This window comes from Corylus avellana, chromosome 1 (assembly GCF_965113065.1).
Source record: "Corylus avellana chromosome 1, dhCorAvel1.hap1.2, whole genome shotgun sequence".
Taxonomy (NCBI): domain Eukaryota; kingdom Viridiplantae; phylum Streptophyta; class Magnoliopsida; order Fagales; family Betulaceae; genus Corylus; species Corylus avellana.
Genome location: NC_142490.1, coordinates 34,284,543 through 34,310,678, shown reverse-complemented (window position 1 = coordinate 34,310,678; position 26,136 = coordinate 34,284,543). Strand labels below are relative to the sequence as shown.

At 40.4% G+C, this 26,136-nt stretch overlaps 1 protein-coding gene across 1 annotated transcript; it reads left to right on the top strand.

Moving 5' to 3' along the window:
• Nucleotides 1-771: 771 nt before the first annotated feature.
• Nucleotides 772-2,208, top strand: LOC132168692 (Eukaryotic aspartyl protease family protein). Its single transcript, XM_059579705.2, has one exon. It carries the CDS (start codon nt 772-774, stop codon nt 2,206-2,208), a length of 1,437 nt encoding a protein of 478 aa, XP_059435688.2.
• Nucleotides 2,209-26,136: the final 23,928 nt, after the last annotated feature.

Below are 26,136 nucleotides of genomic sequence, written 5' to 3'. Positions count from 1 at the left end.
TATATATATATAGTTGGGAATTCCATCCCCATATATATAGTTTTGTAGCCCTTTCTTTTTCTTTTTCATTATCTTGAGTATGTTAGCATCATCACTTTTTGATCTTCAATCTTTAGAGTTTAGAGTTTTAATCTTCAAATTTCGTTGTTCTTCTACAATATTATCTATTCTAAATTTTGTAAATTAGTACTTATTTAGCTTTTTCTCCCCAGCATGAACTGTTGACGAACAGCTAGCTAAAAGTGACAGTTAACATATCTGCTGATAGTACATTTTAACTTAATCGCAGGTGCCCTCCACTACTCTCTGCCGCAATCGTACTCTTGTGTGTTTCTTGAGTCATAAGATTCCACACCATGTCCTTTGTATGATGCTGAAACATGGGATCCTCTTCACTTTCCTCAATCCTGCTTAAATAAAAATATTAATAGTACGTAATTAATAAACCATAAAATAAAAAGCATGCCAACTCCAGCGAATGCCGCTAGCTAATTGCCACGTACGTACCCTTTCATCTCTGAGAAATATATATATATATTCATGCACACAAATTTGCTTCTTTTTCTTTTTTCATGCGCATGTGCACACAACACATGCACAGAAACCCTCTTCTTTCTCATCCAATGCAACCTCTCTTACCTCTCATCTCACCACATAACAAAACCCTAATTTCAGCTCTTTATCAAACCCCTCCTATAAATATGTACTGCTAAGAAACCCTATATATCCATCCCATCTCAACACATATTTACACACAGAAAAGAGCAAAAAATGGTCACAATTCCCACCTTTCTCCTCTTCCTTCTGCTGCTCACGGCAATGTTGAATTCCAACCAAACACTAGCAAGACCAAGCAGCTTTAACTCGGTGGTTCTTGGTATGAAACATTCTAGTACTTCTCTTCCTTCTCCAAAACCCTCAAGGAAGTCATCAAAAAGGCCGTCAGAAGCTTCAGACATGATGGAGCCTTTGAGGGAGGTGAGAGATGGGTATTTAATATCTCTTAATTTTGGGACACCTCCTCAAGCAATTCAAGCATACATGGATACTGGAAGCGACCTTACATGGGTTCCCTGTGGGAATCTGTCGTTTGATTGCATCGGTTGTGATGAGTATAGGAACAATAAGCTGACAGCAGCCAATGCATTCTCTCCCTCTTCATCTTCTTCATCAGGTAGGGATCTTTGTGGTAGCTCCTTCTGTATTGACATCCATAGCTCAGAAAATTCTTTTGACACGTGTACAATGGCTGGATGCTCATTGGCTACCCTTCTGAAAACCACATGCTCCAGACCATGCCCTTCTTTTGCTTACACGTATGGGGCTGGAGGGGTAGTCACTGGGGCACTAACAAGGGATACCCTTACTGTTCATGGAAATAGCCCTGGTGTCACAAGGGAAATTCCAAAATTTTGTTTTGGGTGTGTTGGGTCTACATATAAAGAACCTATTGGGATTGCAGGGTTTGGAAAGGGAGGACTTTCTCTCCCTTCACAACTAGGATTTTTACAAAAGGGCTTCTCTCACTGTTTCTTGGCCTTCAAGTTTGCAAATAACCCTAATATATCAAGCCCTTTAGTTATAGGAGATGTTGCAATATCATCTAAAGATTACTTGCAATTCACTCCAATGTTGAAGAGCCCTATGTACCCTAATTTCTACTATATTGGCCTAGAGGAGATATCTGTAGGCAATGCCAGTGCAATCAAGGTGCCCCAAAACTTAAGGGAAATTGATTGGAAAAGTAATGGGGGAATGCTGATAGATTCTGGAACCACTTATTCTCACCTTCCTGAGCCATTGTATTCACAACTCCTTTCAGTTCTGCAGTCAGAGATAAGCTATCCCAGAGCCACGGAAATGGAGATGAGAACAGGATTTGATCTTTGTTATAAAGTGCCATGCACAAATAACAATTTCATGGATGATCTCCTTCCTTCAATAACTTTCCATTTCCTGAACAATGTGAGCCTTGTTTTGCCGCGAGGAAATCACTTCTATGCCATGGGAGCACCAAGTAACTCCACGGTAGTGAAATGCCTGTTGATCCAAAGCATGAATGATGGAGATTACGGGCCAGCTGGGGTGTTTGGAAGCTTCCAACAGCAGAATGTGGAGGTTGTGTATGACTTGGAGAAAGGGAGAGTTGGCTTCCAGCCTAGGGACTGTGCTTTAGCTGCAGCTGATCAAGGGCTTCACAAAATATAATCCTAATGCTTCTTTTTGCAGGTGGCTCTTGCTGTTTTTTAATGGTGCTTTTTGGCCCACACAATAATTAAAGAGGCATGGTAGTTAGTTTCTAGGCATGATGATGTATTTTTGATTTCTCTTGATTGTGAGTTGTTCTTGGTTGTATGGCTTTGTATTGACCAAGAAAATAAGGTGGATGTAATCTCATTTTTGTGCAACAGAGAAACCAATTGAACTGGAACAGCACAATTAAAAAGCTGTATTTTCTTTCATTGATCCATGAAATTATAGGTCATCCTATTCAAACAGTGCATAAAATCAGAGTAACGCTGGAAACAACGTTTTTGTTTTTATCCTACGAAGATCCCACATTAATAATAGTGTGGATAATTATGAAAAAAATGTGGCTTTAGTATTATTTGACAAAAAAAGGGGGTGGGGTGGGGGGATGGGGGGGTGGGCAAGCCTTCAACAGCTAATTGATTGATGGATCTGGTTAAGGTGCGGTAGTGCAAAACTACCGCACCATGCAGTAGCCCAAAAGCCAGATCCTTGATTGATAAGCATAGAAAAAATATTAAAAAAATAATGATTTTAATCAATATTATAACACAACTCAACAACCAAGATATAGAGTACTTAATTAAAATGAAAGGTATATCGTGAAGTCAAAATTCGGATTCAGAACTTTTACTCTGATACCAATCTAAATTCAAATTCAGAACTCTTTACTAAATTTAGAGTAAACCTAAAAATTAAAATCAACTCTTATATAATTTTAGGTAAAGTCAACATACCCCTATATCAAACTACCACTCAATTGATTGTGTCCCCCCAAAACTATTAAACATTGTCAATGTTCCCCCCAATGACGAAACAACCCTTAGTAAAATAAAAACAAAAAATACTAAAACTTCTAGAAAAAACCTAAAACTAAAAAAATAAAATATATAACACAAGGGGTGCCCAAATTTAAAAATTAAAAAAAAAAAAAAATCCTTTTTATAAGAAATTTTTTTATAAAAAAATATTCGATTTCTTTTATAATAATTGAAAATTTTCCTTTTTTTAATAATTTTTTAAAATAAAAATTTCCTTTTTAAAAAATTAAAAATTTTCGTTTAAAAAATAAAAAATTTCATTTTTTTTAAAAAAAAAACAATCGTTTTTTATAATAAAAAAACTAAAAAAAATTTCGTTTTAAAAAATAAAAATAAAACAATTTCGTTTTCAAATAAAATAAAATTAAAAAAATCATTTTTTTAAATTAAAATTTTTGTATTTTTTTAATTTAATTAATTTTTTTTTGAATTTATAGGGGTATTTTTGTCTTATTTTGAAATTTATAGGGCCATTTTTATCTTTATGTAGCCCCGAGGAACATTGACAATATTTTGGTAGTTTATGATGGACATTGTCACAATTGAAGGTTTTGGAGGACATTGTCAATTGGGTGGAAATTTGAGGGGATATGTGAACTTTACCCTACAATTTTTGTACAACCGGGTTAATGTGGAGTGCCTATAAATTGGATTTATGGCCATTTTTCAATGATTTTTGAGTACTCCACACCAACTTAGTTGTATAGAGTCATCCCTCATTTTGTAACGTGTAAATAGTGGGTCACTAAAAAAAGGACTTTAATCAATGTCCTTCTTTGGAAGAGGTGTCGTTCTACTGTTGAAACGACGTCTCGGCCCCCACACGGGCGATGTTGTTTCACTGTGCAAACGATGTGGCCTCTATGGGCCATGCCATTTAAACAGTGCCACGTCGTCAATAGGGTTCACAATGTGGTATTGTGCAACATTGCATTTTACTCTAATACTATTTTAAATTACTAGTTAATTCAAAAATTTAAACTAACAAAAAATAATAAATATAATCATTAATGAATTTATATTTTAAGAGAAAAAATAAGAGGGTCCTCCACTCCAAAGTGGAGTGAAAGAAAGGGAGTTAAACATAGTGTTCGTTTACATTATTGGGTTGGTCTTTCCGTAAAAGCGTATAAATTGTGGAAAAGATTATATATATATATATATTATAAATTGCGGAAATGATAGAATTTGTTGAAGCACAGTTTTCTGAGGAGTGACGTGGCACACTTTCCGGGTGTTGTCACAGTGTCCGAGGATGCGTCGGGCCTTCACACAAGAGCAAACAATAGGATTCTCGATGGTGTTCCAGCGGGAATACTCCGATGCCTAAGTCAATAATCTGATAGTGTACAAGCAACAAGAAAGCTAGGGAGCAAGAGTTGCGATTACCTTGGCATTGAAAAGTGACTTGCATTTTATAGGCATGAAATGGAGTTTGATTCCCTGTACGTCTCGGATCCCTTATCCCTCAATATCTGTTGTGCAGTTATTTGAGAAGGATAGGGTTTGTTAGCAACTCCACGGTCTTAGTAGCCTAAGATCGCAGAATAAGGGATATGGCTTCCGATTGACGTTGGATGAGGATGACCGAGTAGTCCTCAGTCTGACGTGTACGGCTTAGGCGCCGATAGCTAACATGCATCCTAATGAGGGTAGATAACCTTTTGAATTTGAATGATAGCCCATCCCATTTGTCTAGGGATAGCGGATATGTTGATAACTGGTCTTTGTTGTAGATAGCTTTTTCAAATGTGGGATGGGATCAACTGATTTAAATTGAATATAGATATATCCTTATTGCGAAATGACCGACCTACCCCTCGGCTCTTAACTATTTTGGCCCATAAGTTGAGCCTCGGACTGGGCGTCCAAGACCTCATCGGGCTAAGCTGTCTAAGGCCTTCTCGGGTTGGTGAACTTGCTGACATCGAGTTTGGGATCCGTTGGGCCTTATGAAGTTGATCCATGACCCAACAGTTACCCCCCAATTTCTTAGTCTGGATGACTATGGAAATTTCGTGTCCTTCAGAAATGGATCGGTCTTCAAAAGTGACATGTCCAAGGTGTCCGAGGTGGGAAATTTGAATTTTGGACTTCAAATTTTGGCATGATTTTTCCCTCTGATTTTTGCCGAGACGGTTGATCTGACCGAGGATTAGTCGATTCACTTGCTTGTCGATTTGCATGGTTACGTACGCATCCACGTGTCGGTGTCGGTATGGTCATACTTTCGGTTACCACACGTCATCATCTAGAAGGTGATAAGACACGCCTACTACAACACTTATTGTTCGTGTTTTCGAGGCGTCGTCTAGGGTTTCAAGCACCGATGCCCCTTCATCTTCTCAGACACACTATAAAAGGGGTTTCTCCCTATTTCTTTTATTTTCTACTTTCACCTTTTTCTTGAGATACCATTGTTGCTTGCTAAAGCTCTGCAAGTTTTTCCTACTTCCCACTGGCTTGCTTCCATTCCAATTTCTTTCCTCAATACTACTTTTTGAGAGTAGTATTTTTTAGGGTTTCAATCAATCGAACCATTCGTCTTCCTTCGTGTGAGCAGTTCGTCCATCCCGACAGTCCAATACTCAAATATTTGGATCTGTTGCTGCCATTCATCGAACCAGTGGTTGATCACCTTCGTTTGTCTATTACCCATCTATTGATTCACAGTCGTTACCCCTGTATCCCTCGGTCACTATATCCCGAGTTCTTGTTCCTTATGGGTGACGGAGAAGGATCAAATTCCAACGCGGAGGAGGTTCTTACTCTGCTATGTGGAAGGCCGTCTTGACATCAAAGGATGAGAGGTGGGTCAGACTGGATTGTTATATACCGAAGACTGTGAAGCTTCGGTTTGATGACAAGCAAAAAGGTGCTATAGTGAGCATCGACGAGCATGAAGTATGCTTGTACAAAGCGATGTTTCTTGTAGGCCTTAGGCTCCCATTTCCGAGGCTCATACGGGAATTGCTGAGTCGTCTGAACGTGGCTCCTCACCAGATTGTCCCTAATGCTTGGAGGACTTTCTTCAGCAGCGTGGTTCTTTGGCCAACAGTTCTAGGAGAAGAGAATTCCCTCACCGTTAGGGAATTCTTGTCGACGTATAGGTTCACAAGGAACCCCAAGAGGGACTCGCTCTACAACTTCGAAGCCAAATGAGGGAAGTTAGTAAATTTTAAAAAGACTTACACCAGCAATCGAGGGTGGAAGACGAAATTCTTCTTCACTCGGGGACAATGGGAGTTTTCACCTTCGGAGAAGGTAGGAAACCCGAGAGTGCCTCGGGAAACCAGGATTCCTGTAGAGGGGGCTGGTATAGAGCCGGTGTTGACCTACGAGCATGTTCGGACAAATAAGGTCATGATGTGGGTCCGAAATCATGAAGGTGCCACATTGTTCAGGACTTTGGTCACAGCGACCAAACTGAATCATTTCTTATACTCCCCTGGGATCGGTCTCAATATATAGAAGAAGAGACCGAGAGACGTGGTACCCGAGGCCGCGCAAAAATCAACTGCCATGAAGGGTCGCGTCCAAGACCATGAAGAGGCCAGTTCCTGCCATGAAGGGTGTGGCAACATAGGCTTTGAGGAGACCTGTCATGCACAGTCCTTCTCCTCGGGGGAAGAAGAAGGATAAGGGCAAGCGCCCGGCAGGTGAGCCCTTGAAAACTCCTACCTTGAAGCTCATTGATCAGCCTGAGGAAGCTGAGCAGCCCTTGCTCAAAAAAGCCAAGGTGGCTATCCCAACAGGTTCTCACGATCCTATTGAGGTGGGCAAACTAAAGGTTGCTCAACTCCTTGCTGCCAGAAGGAAGGGGGCCCGAAGCCTGTCATTCATCTGGCTAGTGTGTACTAGTGGCCCATCGCCGTTGTTCCACTATCAGCGATTCCCCTAGCCAAACCCACTGTTGTCCTGACACGGATTATCGCTATAGAGTCGATTAGTCCAGTCCACTCAAGTCCGAACATCAAATGTATCTTGGAGGAGGTTGAGATGGAGATGGACTCGGACAGCTCGGTAGGGAACGAAGATGCGAGGCCTAAGCCTACAGCTGGTGAGACAGGGGCGGTTGAAGCTATGGCTCCTGTGGCAATGTCGAATGTCGGTCAGGCCTGTGGTTGCCGAGCCACACGATGAAGTGCAGGCCGATGCTGGCTCTTAGGCACCTGGTCCAGATGGTTCTCGTGCTTTGACTACTCTCTATGCTTGGGCATCCGAGGGCCATGGTGATACCACTTCAAGTGATTCCAGGGTGAAACCCCCCGGTGTTGAATGGTCGGTTGGATATCCCCTTACCAAACTTGGGGGTGACCTCACGGGGAATCCCTTTTTTTTCCTTGGTGTGTCTGATCTCCCACAAGCAATTGGCTGGCAAGCATGATCATACTACCTAAGGCATGGCAAAGTCATTCATCTACTATTAGTTTGTCGTAATTATCTGCTTTCTTTTAACTGTTTCGCAATATTTTGTGTATTCTAACTTTCCTCTTTGTTTCAAAGTATGATGAGGTCTTTGTTCCTGTATTGCGACTTCAGAAAATTTATGCATAACATGGCTAAGGAGTCCAACATCTTAAAAGTTAAGCTCACAGAGTTGGAGCAAAAGCTGTCTGAGTTCGAAGATGAGAATACAAGGCTGAGATGAGTCATCTCTCAACACGACAAGGAGCTGCTAGCTGTCGGTCAGCAGTAATCTTTAATTCAAAATGAAACAACCGAGGCTGAAGCTGCTCAAGCTGCAGCAGATAAGAAGATCTCGGAACTGTCTGCTGAACTGGAGGGTCTTCGGCTAAAAATGGTCAGAGAACTCCATAATAAAGGAGGATCAAAATCAGCTTGAAGAGCGGCTCATTGAAGTTTTGAGATAGTTCAAAAACGCCTAGTCCGAGATGGATATCCAAAGTGCGAAGGCTGATGAGGCTTGCTCGGCTTGGTTGGTGGCTGAGGAGAGAAGGAAATTCTACAAGGGGAAGCTCAAGAAGGTTGAAGTTCAACTGCAAGAAACCGACGACCGAGACTGTAATTACCAAAAGCAATTGTCTCATGCCTCATGGACTCGTGACAATGCTTGGCTGAACGGGATCGCCGTTGGCTTTGAGACTTTCCGGTCCTGGGCCAAAGACCCTTCTTGTTTTGTAGACCTCGACACTATGGAAGTCGACGAGCTTCCTTTTTACGACGAGGCTCTATAACAAATCATAAAGCTCGGACATGAGCAAATGGCTGATGCCGAAGGGATCTTTGAGTTCAACCAACACTAGGGGTGAAGAGAACAAGCTCTCGAACAATGATGACGCTGCGAAGTCCTAAGGTCCGACAGACGCTCTTGACAATGCTAAAGTCCCAGAGTCTGTTGACCCTAAAGGGGAAATGTTAAGTGCTAAAATGTTCATATTTTTAGCCCTAATTTACATGTTTTAATCCTTTACTTTTAGTTAATTCATGCCATTTTAGTTCCTTTATGTGTTTTCCTTGTTTTTTGTAGTCTTTTGGAAGAAAAGGAAGTAAATCTGGAAGATTTAGGCTCAAAGAGAGAAAATGGGAAAAGTTGGAGCCCCTGATAGTGTGATCGAGCGCACTACCAGAAAAGACAAAGCATGAAGCAGCCATGTGCGATCGAGCGTACAACAGAAGAGGAGCACACAGGTTGCGATCGAGCGCACCCGTGCGCAGATGACACATCAAGAGGCGGCCAGACTGTTAGTGCTTCCATATTAGGGTTTTCCAACTCCCACTTGTAATAGGAATAAAACCCTACGAATTTTCTAGGTTTACTAGTGTAACAAGGACTTCTAAAAGCCTATAAATAAACCTCTAAACCTTGAGAACAATCAAGTGGGAAAACACACAATTTCCAAGGAGAAGAATTGGAGCTCTTCAAGTTCAAGTTTCGGGTTTATTCTTTTCTTATTTTATGAAGATGTTTAACATCAAACTTATGTGTAACTAATTTATTTAGTAGGGCTAGATTGAAGCCCTAGTTATGTTTAGTTAATATTCAATATTGGCGCCTTTGTGATGATCATGTTGTGGTATTTAACTTGATTAATTCCTACTTTCATGAATTCCTCATATGTGTGTGCCTGATCAACATATGCATGTGGTATGGACTAGTTAGTTAAATCAATTTGGATGACCGAGTCCTGGGTTTAATAAAAGTAACAAAAGAAATTCACACCGGATTCTTGGGTTAATCAACATGGGGAACCGGGAGTATACACACATGCCCTAGACCTCATGTGTTTATCGATTTCCACAGAATATATGCTTTCTTAAAGAACAACTTAGTATACACTCATGCTAAATCCTTTAAGAAAGAAAAGAGCTATAGTATACACCCATGCCCTTAGGTTGACAAACATTGGATATACATAACATGATTAAAATATTGGCATATTGATATATTATCTAAATATAATTAGTAGTGGATATCAAAGCCCTACCTTTTTTATTATTATCAACTCAAATCCAATCTTTGTTTTATTTTACTTTTGGAATTTATTCTAGATAAAATTTAGCAATCGTCGTGGGAATGACCCCGTACTTGCACTCTATACTACTATGTTGACCTCGCGCACTTGTGGGTAAAACATACAATTATTTGCCTATTAATTTAGGTAGATATTTGTAACAATAGGAATAACTTGTAAAACTTTATCAGTTGTATATTTTTACAAATATCAATGAAAATTTTGTTTCACAATTTGTTATTCTACTTCTTTGCATTGGATGATTGTTTATACAACCTTGTTTTCATATGCAATTTTAGAAAATAACTTATGAGGTGATAATCGGTTTTCGACCCAGCTTACGGGTTCCTGATGCTTGCTTTGCAACCGCCTTTAACGCAACATAAAATTTACTTGAATGAGTGATTGTGTGACCCCAGGGAATTGCCAAAGAACCTTGCAGGAGTTTTGTTCTAAGTTCCCTTCTTTGGTCGAATGTTTGACCCCAGAGAGTGTCTCAGAACCTGCTGTCGGAGTTCTTGTTCCGAGGTCTCTACTTTGGTTGGATACTTGACCCCAGAAAGTGTCTCAGAATCTCCGGTCATAGTTTTTTGTCCTGAGCTCTCTGCTTTGGTCTAACCATTGAACATTTCCTGATAAAGGATTTTATGTTCAAGACAGTTTTCTCCCACAAACATTTCGTAAAGGGTTTTATGTCCGAGGGTGTTAGTTTGGAAGGTCCTTAGACATTGTCCCCAATTCCCCTCGGGATACTGTTAAGTGCTAAAATATTCATATTTTTAACCCTTAACTTACATTGTTTAATCCTTTAATTTTAGTTAATTTATGTCATTTTAGCTCTTTTATGTGTTTTTCTTGATTTTGTAGGTCATTGGAAGAAAAAGAAGCAATCTCAGAAGTTTTGGACTAAAAAAAAAGCTATTTTAGAAATTGGAAGGCTCTGGTAGTGCGATCAATCGCAGGGGAGCTGTGATCGAGCGCACTACAGGCGAGGACTACAATGCGCAAGGCATCCGCGATCTAGCGCCAGCACAAGAGGATCAATCGCAGACCTGCGATCGATCGCACACGAGCTGTGATCGAGCGCACCCGTGCGTGATGGCCAAGTTAGCCGCCAGCCTTAATAAGGAAATTGCAACTTTTAGGGTTTTGTAACTTAGTGTGAAGTAAGGCTCAAACCCTACAATTTTTAGGGTTTCTAGAGTATTCCTAAGGCCTATAAGTAGACCCTTAAGCCTCTAGAATAAAAACTTCCAAGGAGAAGAATTAGAGCTCTTCAAGTTCAAGTTTCGGGTTTATTCTTTTCCTTTCTTTTCTTTTATTTTATGAAGATGTTTAGCATCAACTTTATGTGTAACTAATTTATTTAGTAGAGCTAGATTGAAGCTCTAGTTATGTTTAGTTAATATTCAATATTGGCGCCCTTGTGATGATCATGTTGTGATATTTAACTTGATTAATTCCTTCCTTCATGAATTACTCATGTGTGTGTGCCTGATCAACATATGCATGTGGTATGGACTAGTTAGTTAAACCAATTTGGATGACCGAGTCTTGGGTTTAATAAAAGTAACAAAAGAAATCTACACCGGGTTCTTGGGTTAATCAACATGGGGAACTAGGAGTATACACCCATGCCCTAGGCCTCATGTGTTTGTTGATTTCCATAGATTATATGCTTTCTTAAAGAACAACTTAGTATACACCCATGCTAAATCATTTAAGAAAGAAAAGAGTTAGAGTATACACTCATGCCTAACTTGTTGCTTAGGAAAATCTATAACTTAAAGAATATACACCCATGCCCTTAGGTTGACAAATATTCGATATACGTAATATGATCAAAACATTGGCATATTGATATATTATCTAAATATAATTAGTGGTGGATATCAAAGCCCTACCTTTTTATTATTATCAAATCAAAACCAATCTTTGTTTTATTTTACTTTTGGAATTTATTTTAGGCAAAATTCAGCAATCCTCGTGGGAATGACCCCGTACTTGCACTCTATACTACTATGTTAACCTCGTGCACTTGCGGGTAAAACATGCAATTATTTGCCTATTAATTTAGGTAGATATTTGTAAACAACAGATACATGTCCGAGGGGGTTAGTTTGGGAGGTCCTTAGATGCTGTCCCCAATTCCCCTCGAGAAACCTCTTCGACTATTTTTCTCGAAAGAGAATGAGTTATAGTCTCTTTGACTATGTTTCTCGAAAGAGAATGAGTTATAGTCTCTTCGACTGTGTTTCTTGAAAGGGAATGATTTATAGTCTCTTCGAGTGTGTTTCTCAAAAGAGAATGAGTTATAGTCTCTTCGACTGTGTTTGTCGAAGGAGAATGAGTTATAGTCTCCTCGACTGTGTTAAGACTTTGAATATCATTGTAACTTCAGAAGATTTTTTATTTAATAAAATGAAACTTATGAAAAAAAAGAAAGAAAGTAAATCTCCTTTGCGAAACTGCAACAACTTAGACAAAATACTTTTTAAGATGCTCGGTGTTCCATGGCCTGGGGAGTGGCTTTCCTTCGAGGTCCTCGAGGTAGTATGCTCCCTCTCTTCGGCACTCGATCACCTTGTAAGGTCCTTCCCAATTGGGAGCTAGCTTGCCCTCAGCTGGATCTTTGGTAGCGATGGTAACTTTTCGCAAGACCAGATCTCCAACTTTGAAGCTTCGATGCTTGACCCTCTTGTTGAAGTACCGAGCTACTCTTTCTTGGTATGCTGACATGGCTACTTGGGCTTGGTCTTGTTTTTCCTGTAACAAATCTAGATGTAGCTGGAGGCCTTCATCATTAGTTTCGGGTCGAAAGGTCTCTATTAGGGAGTATCCAAATAATAGCACTGAAGCTGCTATGACTGCATGGGCAAAATCTTTTTATGGAAAAATTCGAGGGGACCATTCAACAAAGGCCTAGAGACAACTCCAACACGGAGGACGAAGAAGAAGTTGAGGTAACAATGGAAGATCTTTTAGAAAACCCGCCACCAGTGCGAAGGCCCATGAAATAGTCTCTCATCCCAAGAAACCTCAACCAGTCATCATGCATTGCCTATCAACCGGAGGTGGATGGCAATTACTATATATCCCCACAAATTCTCAGTGTTTTGACTCACTTCAGAGACACAGCTACTGAGGATCCAAACTTGCACCTCAGGGAGTTCTTTGATCTCTGCAAGTTTCAGCACATTCAAGACCTAACTCCAGAGAAACTCAGGTTAGTCTTATTCCCATTTTCCTTAAAAGACAATGCTACGTTGTGGTATAATTCCTTGCTTGTAGAATCCATTCATACTTGGGAAGAGTTGTCCAGTAAGTTCCTAAAGAAGTCTTTCCCAGCTCAAAAGACAAGGCAGCTTAGAAGGGAGCTGCAATCGTTCCAACAAAGAGATGGAGACCTTTTCTTTGAAGCATGGGACCACTTTAATGCGCTGCTTCTTAAGTGTCCAAATCACAACATATCTCAAGATGACCAAGTACAAATCTTTTATGAAGGGTTAGATGATTTTGACAAGGGTATTGTTGATACAGCTTGTGGAGGTGTGCTGATGGAAAAGAGTAGTGAGTAAGCCATAGAGATATTTGAGATGTTGAGTGAACACACCCAACAATTCCCATCTAGAGGGAGGCAAGGTGTAAGGAGCAAAGGCAGGAACGAAGAACACAACGAAGTGCAAAATCAGATAGCTGCCATGCAGAAGACATTAAATATGCTTGTACACTCCATGACTACTCAGAACATCTCGCCCATGCAGCCAGCCACCCAACTCCAGGTACGTGCCATATGTTCTCATTTAGATCACACTATTGAGACTTGCCCTTTGTATTCATCTGCAGATCAGGAGCAAGCAAATTATGTAGGACAACACAATTATCCTCCCAAGAATAATCCATACTCCAACACCTATAATTTAGGGTGGCACAACCACCCCAATTCATCATGGAGTAACAGTCAGAATATTTTGAACCCTCAAGGACAGCAAGGCACTCCACAACAAGCAGTCCAACCAGCTCAGGAGCCACAGAAGGATGGCCTAGCAAGTTTTGTAAGACAATTTGTGATTGCGCAACAACAAACCAATGCCAAGAATGATCAGTCCACTCAAAGGACGGAGCAACCTATTCAAAGACTGGAAGTGCAAATGGGGCAAATGGCTAAGGAACTGAGTGCAATAAAGCAGGGTGAATTTCAATTCCAAACAATACCCAATTCAGGGGGTCACCAGCAGTTGAAAGCAGTCATAGTTCTCAGGAATAGCAAGGTCATAGGAACTGAAGAGCCACCTCAAGCATCTCCAGATGAAGGATCAACTTCTAAGGTAATCAAAATGGAGAAGATGAATGCACCACCCTTCCCTCAAAGGTTAGTCAAACCAAAGAAAGAAAAGCAACTTATGGATATCTTTGAGACATTGAGGAAAGTAGAAATCAACATTCATTTATTAGATGCAATTAAACAGATTCCTTCATATGCTAAATTTTTAAAGGATTGTTGCACTAACAAAAGGAAGTTTCAGGAGCATGAGACAGTGCCTCTAACAGAAGAGGTAAGTGCAGTTTTGTTGAGACAATTACCACCAAAGCTAACAGATCTGGGTAGTTTTACCATTCATTGCAGGATAGGAGACCATCTTTTTGAGCATGCATTGCTGGATTTGGGAGCAGGGGTCAATTTGCTATCTTACATGGTATATGAAAAGCTGGGTTTGGGGGAGCTTCAACCAACCTCTATCACCTTACAATTGACAGACAGAAGCATCAAAAGACCAAGAGGTATACTTGAGGATGTGTTGGTAAAGGTAGGTACATTTATTTTACCTACTGATTTTATTGTATTGGATGTGGAAGAATCCCCTATGCCATCACCTTTGCCTATTATCTTAGGAAGACCATTTATGAGAACTGCTGATACCACAATAGGTGTGAAAAAGGGTATTGTGAGTATGAAGGTAAATGGTGAGACAATAGAGTTCAAAATATTTGATGCACTGAAATTACCTCATGATGATTTAGACTGTTCTGGTGTTTGTATGATCCAAGGTGTTAGTGAGCCAGTTTTGCAGGACCAACATAAAGATCCATTGGAGGCCACCGTCACCCATAGTTTCACAAGGCAGGACATTGAGCCAGAACCTAAAGATGTTACTGATGACATCATTGGAACCGTGCACTTCCTTGAGGCCTCTTCAAAATATTCAAGTAAGTACACTCCTCCCTTTGAGATTCTTGAGCCTACTAATACCTCTCTTGTCCCTTCTATTGTCTAGGCACCAAAGTTGGAATTGAAGCAATTGCTAGAACACCTAACATATGCCTACCTAGGAGAGAACAAGACACTACCGGTCATAATTGCTGCAAATCTGAGTTGTGAAGAAGAAGAAAAGTTGTTGAGAGTTCTTAGAGAGCATAAAACTGCTTTGGGGTGGACCATCGCCGACATCAAGGGAATAAGTCCAGCCAAGTGCATGCATCAAATCTTCCTTGAAGACGAGGCAAAGCCAACCAGGGATGCACAGAGAAGACTCAACCCACACATGAAGGAGGTAGTGAAGGCAGAGGTATTAAAACTACTGGATGTGGGCATTATTTATCCCATCTCAGACAGTAAATGGGTTAGTCTAGTCCAAGTAGTTTCAAAAAAAAAGTGGGATCACAGTGGTGAAGAATGAAGATGATGAGCTGATACCTACAAGAATAACCATTGGTTGGAGGGTATGCATTGATTACAGAAAGCTGAACAAGGTAACAAGAAAAGACCATTTTCCATTACCCTTCAGTGATCAAATGCTAGAGAGGTTAGCTGGCCATAGCTACTATTGTTTCTTGGATCGGTATAGTGGCTATAATCAGATTGCAATAGCACCAGGGAATCAGGAGAAGACCACCTTCACATGTCCTTTTGGCACATTCGCCTACAAAAGGATGCCATTTGGATTATGCAATGCTCTAGCTACATTCCAAAGATGCATGATGAGCATTTTTTCAGATATGGTGGAGAAATCCATTGAGGTATTTATGGATGACTTTAGTGTTTTTGGATCTAGTTTCGATGAATGCCTCAACCATTTGAATAATGTTCTCAAGAGATGTGAAGAATGCAACCTAGTGCTCAATTGGGAAAATGCCACTTCATGGTTCAACAAGGCATTGTATTGGGTCATGCTATTTCAAGAAAGAGCATTGAGGTGGATAAAGCTAAGATTGACATCACCTCCAAACTTCCCCCACCTCTGACAGTGAAAGGGTAAGGAGTTTTCTTGGACATGCTGGGTTCTATAGAAGGTTCATCAAAGATTTCTCCAAGATCTCTAGACCCCTCTGTGCATTGCTAGGGAAGGAGGCCAAGTTTGAATGGACTGAAGAATGCATGGCTGCCTTCAACACACTGAAAAACTACTCACATCTGCACCAATAATGCGGGTACCTGATTGGAGTCTACCCTTTGAGCTCACGTGTGATGCCAATGACTTTGCTTTGGGAGCGATCTTGGGTCAAAGAATCAATAAGGTACCTCATGCCATATATTATGCTTCAAGAACATTGAATGATGCTCAGCTAAATTATTCTACCACTGAGAAAGAATTATTAGCTATCATATTTGCTTTGGAGAAGTTTAGATCATACCTAATTGGTTCAAAAGTCATTGTATTCACTGATCATGCTACTTTGAGATATTTGTTTGCCAAGAAAGATACAAAACCTAGATTGATCAGATGGGTATTACTACTGCAAGAGTTTGACCTTGAGATTGGAGATAAGAAGGGCAGTGAGAATGTGGTGGCAGATCACTTATCCAGACTACTCCATGAGGAGGAAGGAGACGAGCTTCCATTGAATGAAAACTTCTCAGATGAGTAGTTGTTTGCAGTTCACATCCAACTCTCATGGTATGCAGATATAGTGAATATTATAACTGCCAAAGTGTTTCCTCCAGGTATGTCTAGTTAAAGAAGGAAGAGGTTAATGTCTATATCGAGATCATACCATTGGGATGACCCATATTTGTTCAAATTCTACCTTGATCAAATCATTAGAAGGTGTGTCCCAGAAGAAGAGCACTGGAGTATTTTGCAGCACTATCATCAGTTTGCTTGTGGTGGACACTTTGGGGCCAAAAGAATAGCTCTTAAGGTATTACAATCTGGTTTCTATTGGCCTAATGTGTTTAAAGACGCTTTCTTGTTTTACAGCTCTTGTGATAGATGCCAAAGGTCAGGTGATGAGTGTCAAATATTGCATATTTGGACCCCTTAATTTGTATTTGCTAAGCCTTTAGCTTTATTATTTTCTGATGTTTTGGTTAGTTTTGATATTTTAGTGATTTACAGGCTGTTAAGAGAAAAATGCGGCTTTAAGGTGAAATTTGCAACTCATTCCATTAATTCTAGGGCCTAAGACACTTCATGGAGCATTGGCAGCAAATTGGGATCGAGCGATGATTCGCACTCGACGAGTCCCACTAAAAATACCATATCTAGAGTTGTATAGCTCGGATTGAGGTGATCTTGGTGTCATTGGAAAGCTAACTCAAAGATCTACAAATTAATATTTCACAAGAGTAGGCTAATTCTGGATGGAAGTGCGCTCGTGCGCACTCGCGCCCTGCACAGCAGAAAACATGTTGCCCGAGTGCGATCGAGCGCACCTAGAGTGGGATCGAGCGCACTCGGCCGACCTGACAGTGCTGAAACCCTAAAATTAGCTTATAAATATCATTCTTTTCCATTGTAAATGGACGGAGACGCGCCAGGGGCGCCGTTCTTGGTCGTTTTTCGTGTTTTCTGGGTTTTTCTAGCTTAGAACTCGAATTCTTTTGTAAGTTTTTATTTTTAATGAAGTAATTTAGTTTCTTTATGATTTATTTTGTCATGAGAGGCTAAATCTTCTACTAAGGTTGAAGATGAAGCCTCACCATGGATTAGTTTTATATTTTTATGTTTTGTTCCCACAAATCCGTCATTTAATGTAATGTATGTTCGTTTCAATTCAATTGTGTGACAAAATTATGATTGATTGTTGTTTATAAATCATGAAACCGTTGGATATCCGTTGTGTTTCATCCAGCGGATACATCGAATGATTTGATTGAGACTTATATCCATTGTGATTTACGGATATAGTGGATGATTTGATCTCAATTGGATATTCGTTGTGATTTGTAATAGAGATGGATTCATCGAATGATTCAATTGGTTTATAAAAAACAATAGAACATATATAAGGTTTAATTGTTTGTCGGATGCATGAATGAAAACATGAGAATGTATGCTTTGATTTGGTGAGGTGAATTCTAAAACCTTAGTTGTTTATCTTTTGATTATTTTTATTTTATTTAATTTATGTTTGTTTATTTTCAAAATCAAAATCATTCGGAACTAGGTTAAGATATAATTGATTTAGATAGAAATTAAATTTCACAAACACAATTCCCTGTGGATCGACCTCACACTTGCACACACGCTATATTGCACATGACTCGTACGCTTGCGAGTGCAATTAAATTTGTACAACAAATTTTGGAGCCGTTGCTGGGGAGTTGTTTGTTTTTGTGAAAATTGATTTTATTTTTCTGATAGTTTAGGTAGACTTTTGTTTCACTTTCGTTTTGGAATTGTTGTTTATTTTTATTTGTTTCTGTTTTCTTTCATCTAACCATAAAAAAAAAAAAAAAAAAGAGTTTGGTTTCTGTTTTCATTTTTTTTCTGCAGTTCAACGGAATCTACTCCCTGCCAGTGCGCTCGATCGCACCCCACTCGCGCTCCAGCGCACTCAAGCACAAGGCAGCAGACGAAGCACGCCTGCGCTCGATCCTCCCCAGCTGCGCTCAAGCGTACAACAAACATATGCTCGAGCACACATGCGCATCAGCAGCACACCTGCCGGCCAGCTCACACTTGCGCTCAATCGCTCCTCACCTACGCTCGAGCGCACCTCCGCAGACTGCACAAAAACAAGCTAGCACCTTGAATTTTGCCAAACTTTTGTTTCGTCCGTTTTGTGAGTTTTTGTTTTTAATTTTTGGTATTTTTGTTTATTTTATTTTCAGAAAAAAAAAAAAAAAAAAAAAAAAAAAAAACACAAAAACACAAAAACACAAAAAAAAAAAAACCAACAAAAAAAAAACAAAAAAATTTTGGTTAATGTTTCATGTGGAAGTGTGTTTTGTTTAAAGAGTGAGGATAAGCATAAATTTTCCTTTAGTTAATTTTAATGCTATCCCTAGTTGTAGGATACCCACTCCTACCAACTATCCTCACCATGTTCACCCACATGGACCATGTTCATACTGCTCTAACCCTTATCATAGTTCAGGTAATTGTCCATCATGGGGACAATTTTTCAATTTTTCACATGAGCAGATGAACACCAACTTCTCCAGTCCGGCGTATGGATCAAATTTCAATTGCTACACCCCAGACTGGAGCAACCATTCTAATTTCTCGTGGCATGCTAATGCTACGGGAAATTATGCTCCCCAATTTGATGAATTGCACCATCCTGTATATCCGCAATTCGACAACCAATCCTCTACCTCTTCACCCTGCAATTACCCCCCCCCCCCCCCCCCCCAAGATTTATCATTGGAAAACACCCTCAAATTGTTCATACAGTCTAATGGCCAAACCTTGCAAGAGCTTAAAAATGCCACCATGGTCAACTCCCAAGCCATAAATGAAGTGAAGAATGCAGCCATGGCCAACACTCAAGCAATTGAAAAGTTGGAAGGACAGCTTAGTCATTTAGTTGCTGTACTCACTAGAATAGAGGAAGAAGAGCTTCAAAGTCAGTTGATGGATGAAAGGCACTACATGATTGATGAGGATGATTTCAGCAATCCTTATCATGAGCATGTCCAAGCCACCACTCCAATTGGGAGAGAGAAAATTGTTGAGGAGACTATTGATGAGCCAAGTTTGGAGGATGATGTACAAATTTAATTGTACTCGCAAGCGCACGAGTCGTGTGCAATATAGCGTGTGTGCAAGTGCGAGGTCGATCCACAGGGATTTGTGTTGTGTAAACCAATTTCTATTTAAACCAACTCTATTTTAACCTAGTTCCGAATTTCGTGATTTTTGTCGTGCACAAATAAAACATAAACTAAAGAAAATGACGAAATAAAATGGTAAAGAACACTAAGGTTTTAGAATTTACTTCGCCAAATCTTAACTCTATATTCTCGTATTTGTTCCTACAATCGAAAAACTATTATGCTCAAACTGTTGTTCGATGTTTTACAAATATCAAGTTTAAATCATTCAATAAATCCATCCATTTTTACAAATCACAACAAATATCCGATTCGAAATTAAATCATCCTATGTATCCGTTTGGTTAACGAATCACAACAGATATCCGATTTCAATCGAATGATTTGATGTATCCGAAGGATGAAACACATCAAATATCCAACTCCAACACATAACAGTTCATCACATTCAATTAAAATATATAAATCAAGCAATTGAATGAAAATCTACAACATCCTTATTCGAAGTCAAAATTGTATAAACAAAATACGAGAATACATGAGTTTGTCAATGACAAAGCTTCATCTTCAACCTTAATTGAAAGATTTAGCCTCTCATGATAACAAAAATAATCACCAATTCAATTGACATCATGAGAAAGATAAAACTTACAATGGAAAACGAAACAAACGCCCCAAAAACCTAGAAAACATGAATTTTGACAACGTACGGCGCCCCCGCCTCATCTCCCTCCGTTTACAATGAAAAAGAATGATATTTATAAGCTAATTTTAGGGTTTTAGCACTGCCAGGTATGCCGAGTGCGCTCGATCTCACTCTAGGTGCGCTCGATCGCACTCATGCAACATGTGTTTTGCTGCGCGGGCGCGAGTGCACTCGATCGCACTAAATTTGTAGATTTTCCAGTCAGAATTTGCCAACTCTTGTGAACTATGAATTTGTATATCTTTGAGTTAGCTTTCCAATGACACCAAGATCACCTCAATCCGAGCCATACAACTCAAGATATGGCCTTTTTAGTGGGACTCGTCGAGTACGAATCATCGCTTGATCCCAATTTGCTACCAATGCTCCATGAAGTGTCTTAAGCCCCAGAATGAGTTGCAAATATCACCTTAAAGCCGCATTTTCCTCTTAACGACTTGCAAATCACTAAAACACCAAAACTAACCAAAACATCATAAAATACTAAAGCTAAAGGCTTAGCAAATGCAAATTAAGGGGTCCAAATATGCAATATTTGGCACTCATCAAATACCCCCAAACTTACATTTCGCTAGTCCCTTAGCAAAACAAAATGAAAAGCAAATTGAAAGCAAGAAACATAAGTCCGCTGTCGTGGGAGAGACGATTGGATTTAGCATATGCAACAAGCCTTTTAAACCCCTAGGCGTCCCTAGAGGACGAGTGAAGTCTCGTGAGGGTTTAACAGGAATGATACCCACAAACATTTATGCACTATGTTACTTGACAAACAAGGATTTCCACACAAACACATGGTTTTTAATATCATGAGCAAGTTTATCACAATGAACACCACAATCACATCATCAAGACAACCACAAATCATTCAACTCAAAGATGAAAATTTGAGACAACACATGTTCCAATAAGTGCAATGTGAGACTAACATATAATCATGAGGCTACAATTTATTCTCAAACTTGGGTGTACCTTAGAAGTGATAGGAATTCGCTCAGATGAAACAACCAAGGCTTGATTTTTTTATTTTTTTTTGTAGGCTGTTTAATGCTTAGCTTCCTTAAGCTTTCTAATTGACCTATGTAACGAGTGTTGGGCCAGAGACTCTCAAACCAAATGGTTTTAGGGCACTAGATGTAGAAACATCCCTAAGGGCTTAGTTACTCAAGTCAACTAGGCTACGAAGCCAAACTAGCCATACAACCAACCATGTTAGGTTTCTCATCTCTTTACACGAACACTCAATGCTTTGTGAGGCATGAGGTCCGGTTACTCAATGAGAAGCTCAAACTGATTTTTTTTTTTAATATATATTTTTTTTTTTCTTTTTTTTTTCAAGCCAAGGTTTCATCACACTTCATCCTACCAATCTCGAAATACACCCTAATCAAGTCAAATCTTATACCTCACTGATTCTATGCTAGTGTGCTCGTGGTGATAAATTCAAACATGTGAAATCTCTCTAATCCAACAATGAGTCAAAAGACTCAGATTCCTAATGATATGCTGTGTTCAAAATGCTAAACAGACCAATGACATGCAAACCACAGAATAGGTGTTACCCTTGCTTAATCAATAACATAGCAATTTTTTAAAAAAAAATAAAAAAATAAAAAAAATAAAAAAACAAAACAACACGAATAATCAAGGAAAAAGATAGAGAAATGTCTACCCCACCCCCAAACTAAAATGACACATTGTCCTCAATGGGTCCAGAGATACAATACCATGTGAGCGGCGCAAGTCGGGTGTAACGTAGGAGAATGCTTCCCCAAACTTGAATGGCAGACACTTGCCCTGAAAAACACAACAGAAACAAACAAACAAGATAAAATGGTAAGGGAAAAAATGAGGGTTGTCTCCCACAAGCGCTAAGTTTTAAGTCTTCAGCCAGACTCTCCACAAAAGACAACAATCACTCAGAATAACTCGAATCCTCCAACAATGTCATCTCAATCTCCTTACTCCTCAACTCTAAGAATGGTTTTAATCTCTGTCCATTCACCTTGAAGGTGTTACCATTCTGAGGATTCTCAATCTCAATGGCCCCATGAGGAAAAACTGTCCGAATGATAAATGGGCCTGTCCACCGAGATTTCAACTTGCTTGGGAAAATATGCAGCCGGGAATTGTAAAGAAGGACTTTCTCACCAGGCTCAAAAGATCGTCTCAAAATGCTCTGGTCATGAGCCTTCTTCTTCTGTGCCTTGTACAACTGCGCAGAATCATAAGCATCATTCCTCAGCTCCTCTAATTCATTGAGTTGGAGCTTCCTTTGTGAGCCAGCCTTCAAAAGATTGAAGTTCAGCTGCTTGATGGCCCAATATGCTCTATGCTCCAACTCCGCGGGAAGATGACATGCCTTCCAATACACAAGCCGATAGGGTGACATCCCAATCGGGGTCTTGAAAGTTGTCCTATATGCCCACAGTGCGTCACTCAATTGCATAGACCAATCTTTTCTATTGGGGTTTACCGTCTTTTCCAAAATATGCTTGATCTCGCGATTGGAAACTTCAACCTGTCCACTCGTCTGTGGGTGATACGGGGTGGCAACCTTATGTGTGATGAAATACTTCTTCATCAACTGCTCAAAAATCCGATTGCAAAAATGCTTACCTCCATCACTTATAATTGCTCGAGGCGTACCAAAACGAGCAAAGATAGTGTCTCTCAAAAACTGGACCACAACTCTGTGGTCATTGGTCTTGCATGCAACCGCCTCCACCCATTTGGACACATAGTCCACAGCAACCAAGATGTACAGATAGCCAAAGGAGTTTGGGAAAGGTCTCATGAAATCGATGCCCCATACGTCAAAAATCTCAACAATCAAAATGGGACTGAGAGGCATCATATTCCTCCTAGAGATACTCCCTAGCTTCTGACAACGCTCACAAGATATACAATAAGCGTGGGCATCTCTGAAAAGGGTAGGCCAATAGAATCCACACTGCAAAATCTTAGCAGCGGTCTTCTTAGCACTGAAATGGCCTCCTCAAGCATGATCATGACAAAAGGAGATGACATTGGATTGGTCATGCTCAGGTATACACCTCCTAATGATCTGATCGGGACAATATTTGAACAGGTAAGGATCATCCCAGAAAAAATGTTTCACCATGGACAAAAATCTGGACCTATCTTGTCGCCCCCACTGCTGAGGCAGTTGGTTGGTGACGAGATAGTTCACTATGTCAGCAAACCATGGTGCAGGCTCATGAGCAATGTGCATCAATTGCTCATCAGGGAAAGTCTTTGAAATGGGGCTGGCGTCCTCAATGTAATCCACAGTCAATCTAGACAAATGATCTGCCACCACATTTTTGGAACCCTACTTGTCCCGAATTTCTATGTCGAACTCCTGAAGTAGCAAAATCCATCGGATCAGACGAGATTTAGCATCTTTTTTGGAAAAAAGATACTTCAATGCTGTGTGATCTGAAAAGATGATGACTTTAGATCCTAGTAAATAGGGTCTAAACTTATCTAGCGCAAAAATGACTGCCAACAACTCCTTCTCCGTGGTGGAGTAATTGAGTTGTGCGTCGTTTCCAATCCTGCTTGCATAGTAAATGACGTGGGGGAGTCTATCAACACGCTGCCCCAAAACAGCTCCGACTGCATAATCCGATGCGTCACACATGATCTCAAAAGGTACACCTCAGTTGGGTGGCTGAATAATAGGTGTGGACGTCAGAATTCTCTTTTGATCCCCAAATGCTATCTTGCAGTCCTCATCAAATATAAATGGGGAATCCTTCACCAACAATTTGCACAAGGGCTTGGCGATCTTGCTAAAGTCCTGGATGAATCGCCTATAAAATCCTGCATGGCCCAGAAAAGAGCGAACCTCCTTCACTATACGTGGGGGTGGAAGGTTAGAGATCAGATCCACCTTCGCTTTATCAACCTCAATCCCCCTCTGAGATATGACGTGCCCCAATACAATACCTTGCTTGACCATAAAATGGCACTTCTCCTAATTGAGCACCAGGTTCTTCTCCTTGCATTGTACCAATACCAAAGTCAATCGATGCAAACACTCATCAAAGGATGAACCAAAGATAGAGAAGTCATCCATGAAAATCTCTAAGAAACGCTCTACCATGTCAGAAAAAATACTGATCATGCGCCGCTGAAAAGTAGCTGGTGCGTTGCATAACCCAAAAGGCATGCGACGGTAGGCAAAAGTCCCAAAAGGACAGGTAAACGTCGTCTTCTCCTGATCTTTGGGGTCCACACGGACGTGGTTATATCCAGAATAACCATCCAAGAAACAATAGTACTCATGCCCAGCCAAGCACTCCACCATTTGATCAATAAATGGAAGCGGGAAATGATCCTTTCTGGTGGCAGCATTCAACTTCCGGTAGTCTATGCATACTCTCCATCCTGATTGAATACGAGTTGGGACCAACTCATCATCCTTGTTCTTCACTACCGTCAATCTAGCCCACTTTGGCACAACATGAATTGGGCTTACCCACTTGCTATCCGAGATTGGATAAATGATCCCTGCATCCAACAACTTAATCACTTCAGCCCTCACAACCTCTTGCATAGCTGGGTTTAACCTTCTTTGTGGCTCCCTCGATGGCTTGGCATTCTCCTCTAAATGTATCTTATGCATCACCATCGAGGGACTGATCCCCTTGATATCCTCAATGGTCCAACCGATAGCTTCCTTGTGCTCTCTTAACACCTCTAGCAATTTTTCCTCTTGAGCATCAACCAAATCCGAAGCTATAATCACAGGCAAAGAATCTGCTGGACCTAGGAACTTATACTTAAGGTTATCCGGAAGAGGCTTAAGTTCCTTCTTGGGGGGATCAATTGTTGTTGTCTCCTCCTTCTTACTGCTCACCAGAGGAGCAGTCTCCAAAATTGCATCTGCTTGCTCAAGTAACTTGTCCAAATCCAAATCCTCTCTGAACTGAGCAAAGCATGCCTCCAAGGGGTCTTCTATGCTTGATTCATTCATTGTCTCCTCCATAATCTCCTCAATCAAGCATACATTTCTCACTTCATCATACTCCAATGGTTGTTTGCTGATATCAAAGATATTCAGCTCCACTGTCATATTTCCGAAGGAAATCTTCATCACCCCTATCCTACAATTAATCAGGGCGTTAGCTGTAGCTAAGAATGGTCGCCCTAGAATCACCGGTATTTGAAGTCCAACATTCTTGACCGGTTCTATGTCTAGCACAATGAAGTCCACGGGAAAGTAAAACTTATCCACCTTGATCAAAACATCCTCAATAACTCCCTGTGGTATCTTAACTAACCTGTCAGCTAATTGAAGTGTCATGGACGTGGGCTTCAGTTCTCCTAACCCTAATTGTAGGTAAACTGAATAGGGTAGGAGATTCACACTCGCCCCAAGATCTAAAAGAGCCTTCTCAATTCGACTAACTCCTATCGTGCAAGAGATGGTAGGACACCTAGGGTCCTTATACTTAATGGGCAACTTGCACTGAAGGATAGAGCTAACTTGCTCGGTCAGAAATGCTTTCTTCGGGACATTTGTTCTTCTCTTAACCATGATCAAATCCTTCAAGAACTTCGCATAAGAAGGCACTTGTTGGATGGCGTCCAAAAATGGAATATTGATTTGGACCTGCTTGAACACTTCCAAAATGTCCTCAAACTTCCCTCCTTTCTTGGGTGCTTGCAACCTTTCAGGGTAAGGTGCTTTCGGCACAAATGACCTAGGGGGGTCCTCAATAATGGGCGTGGCTGTAGATGGCTTGGCATCTCTCTTCTCTTTGTTGCCAATCTTTTCCTTTTCTTGCTCCGCAGGATTTTCTTCTTGCTCAACCACCTGATTGTCCACTTGTCTCCCTGACCTCAGTGTGACAATCGCTTGCACATGTTCTTGCC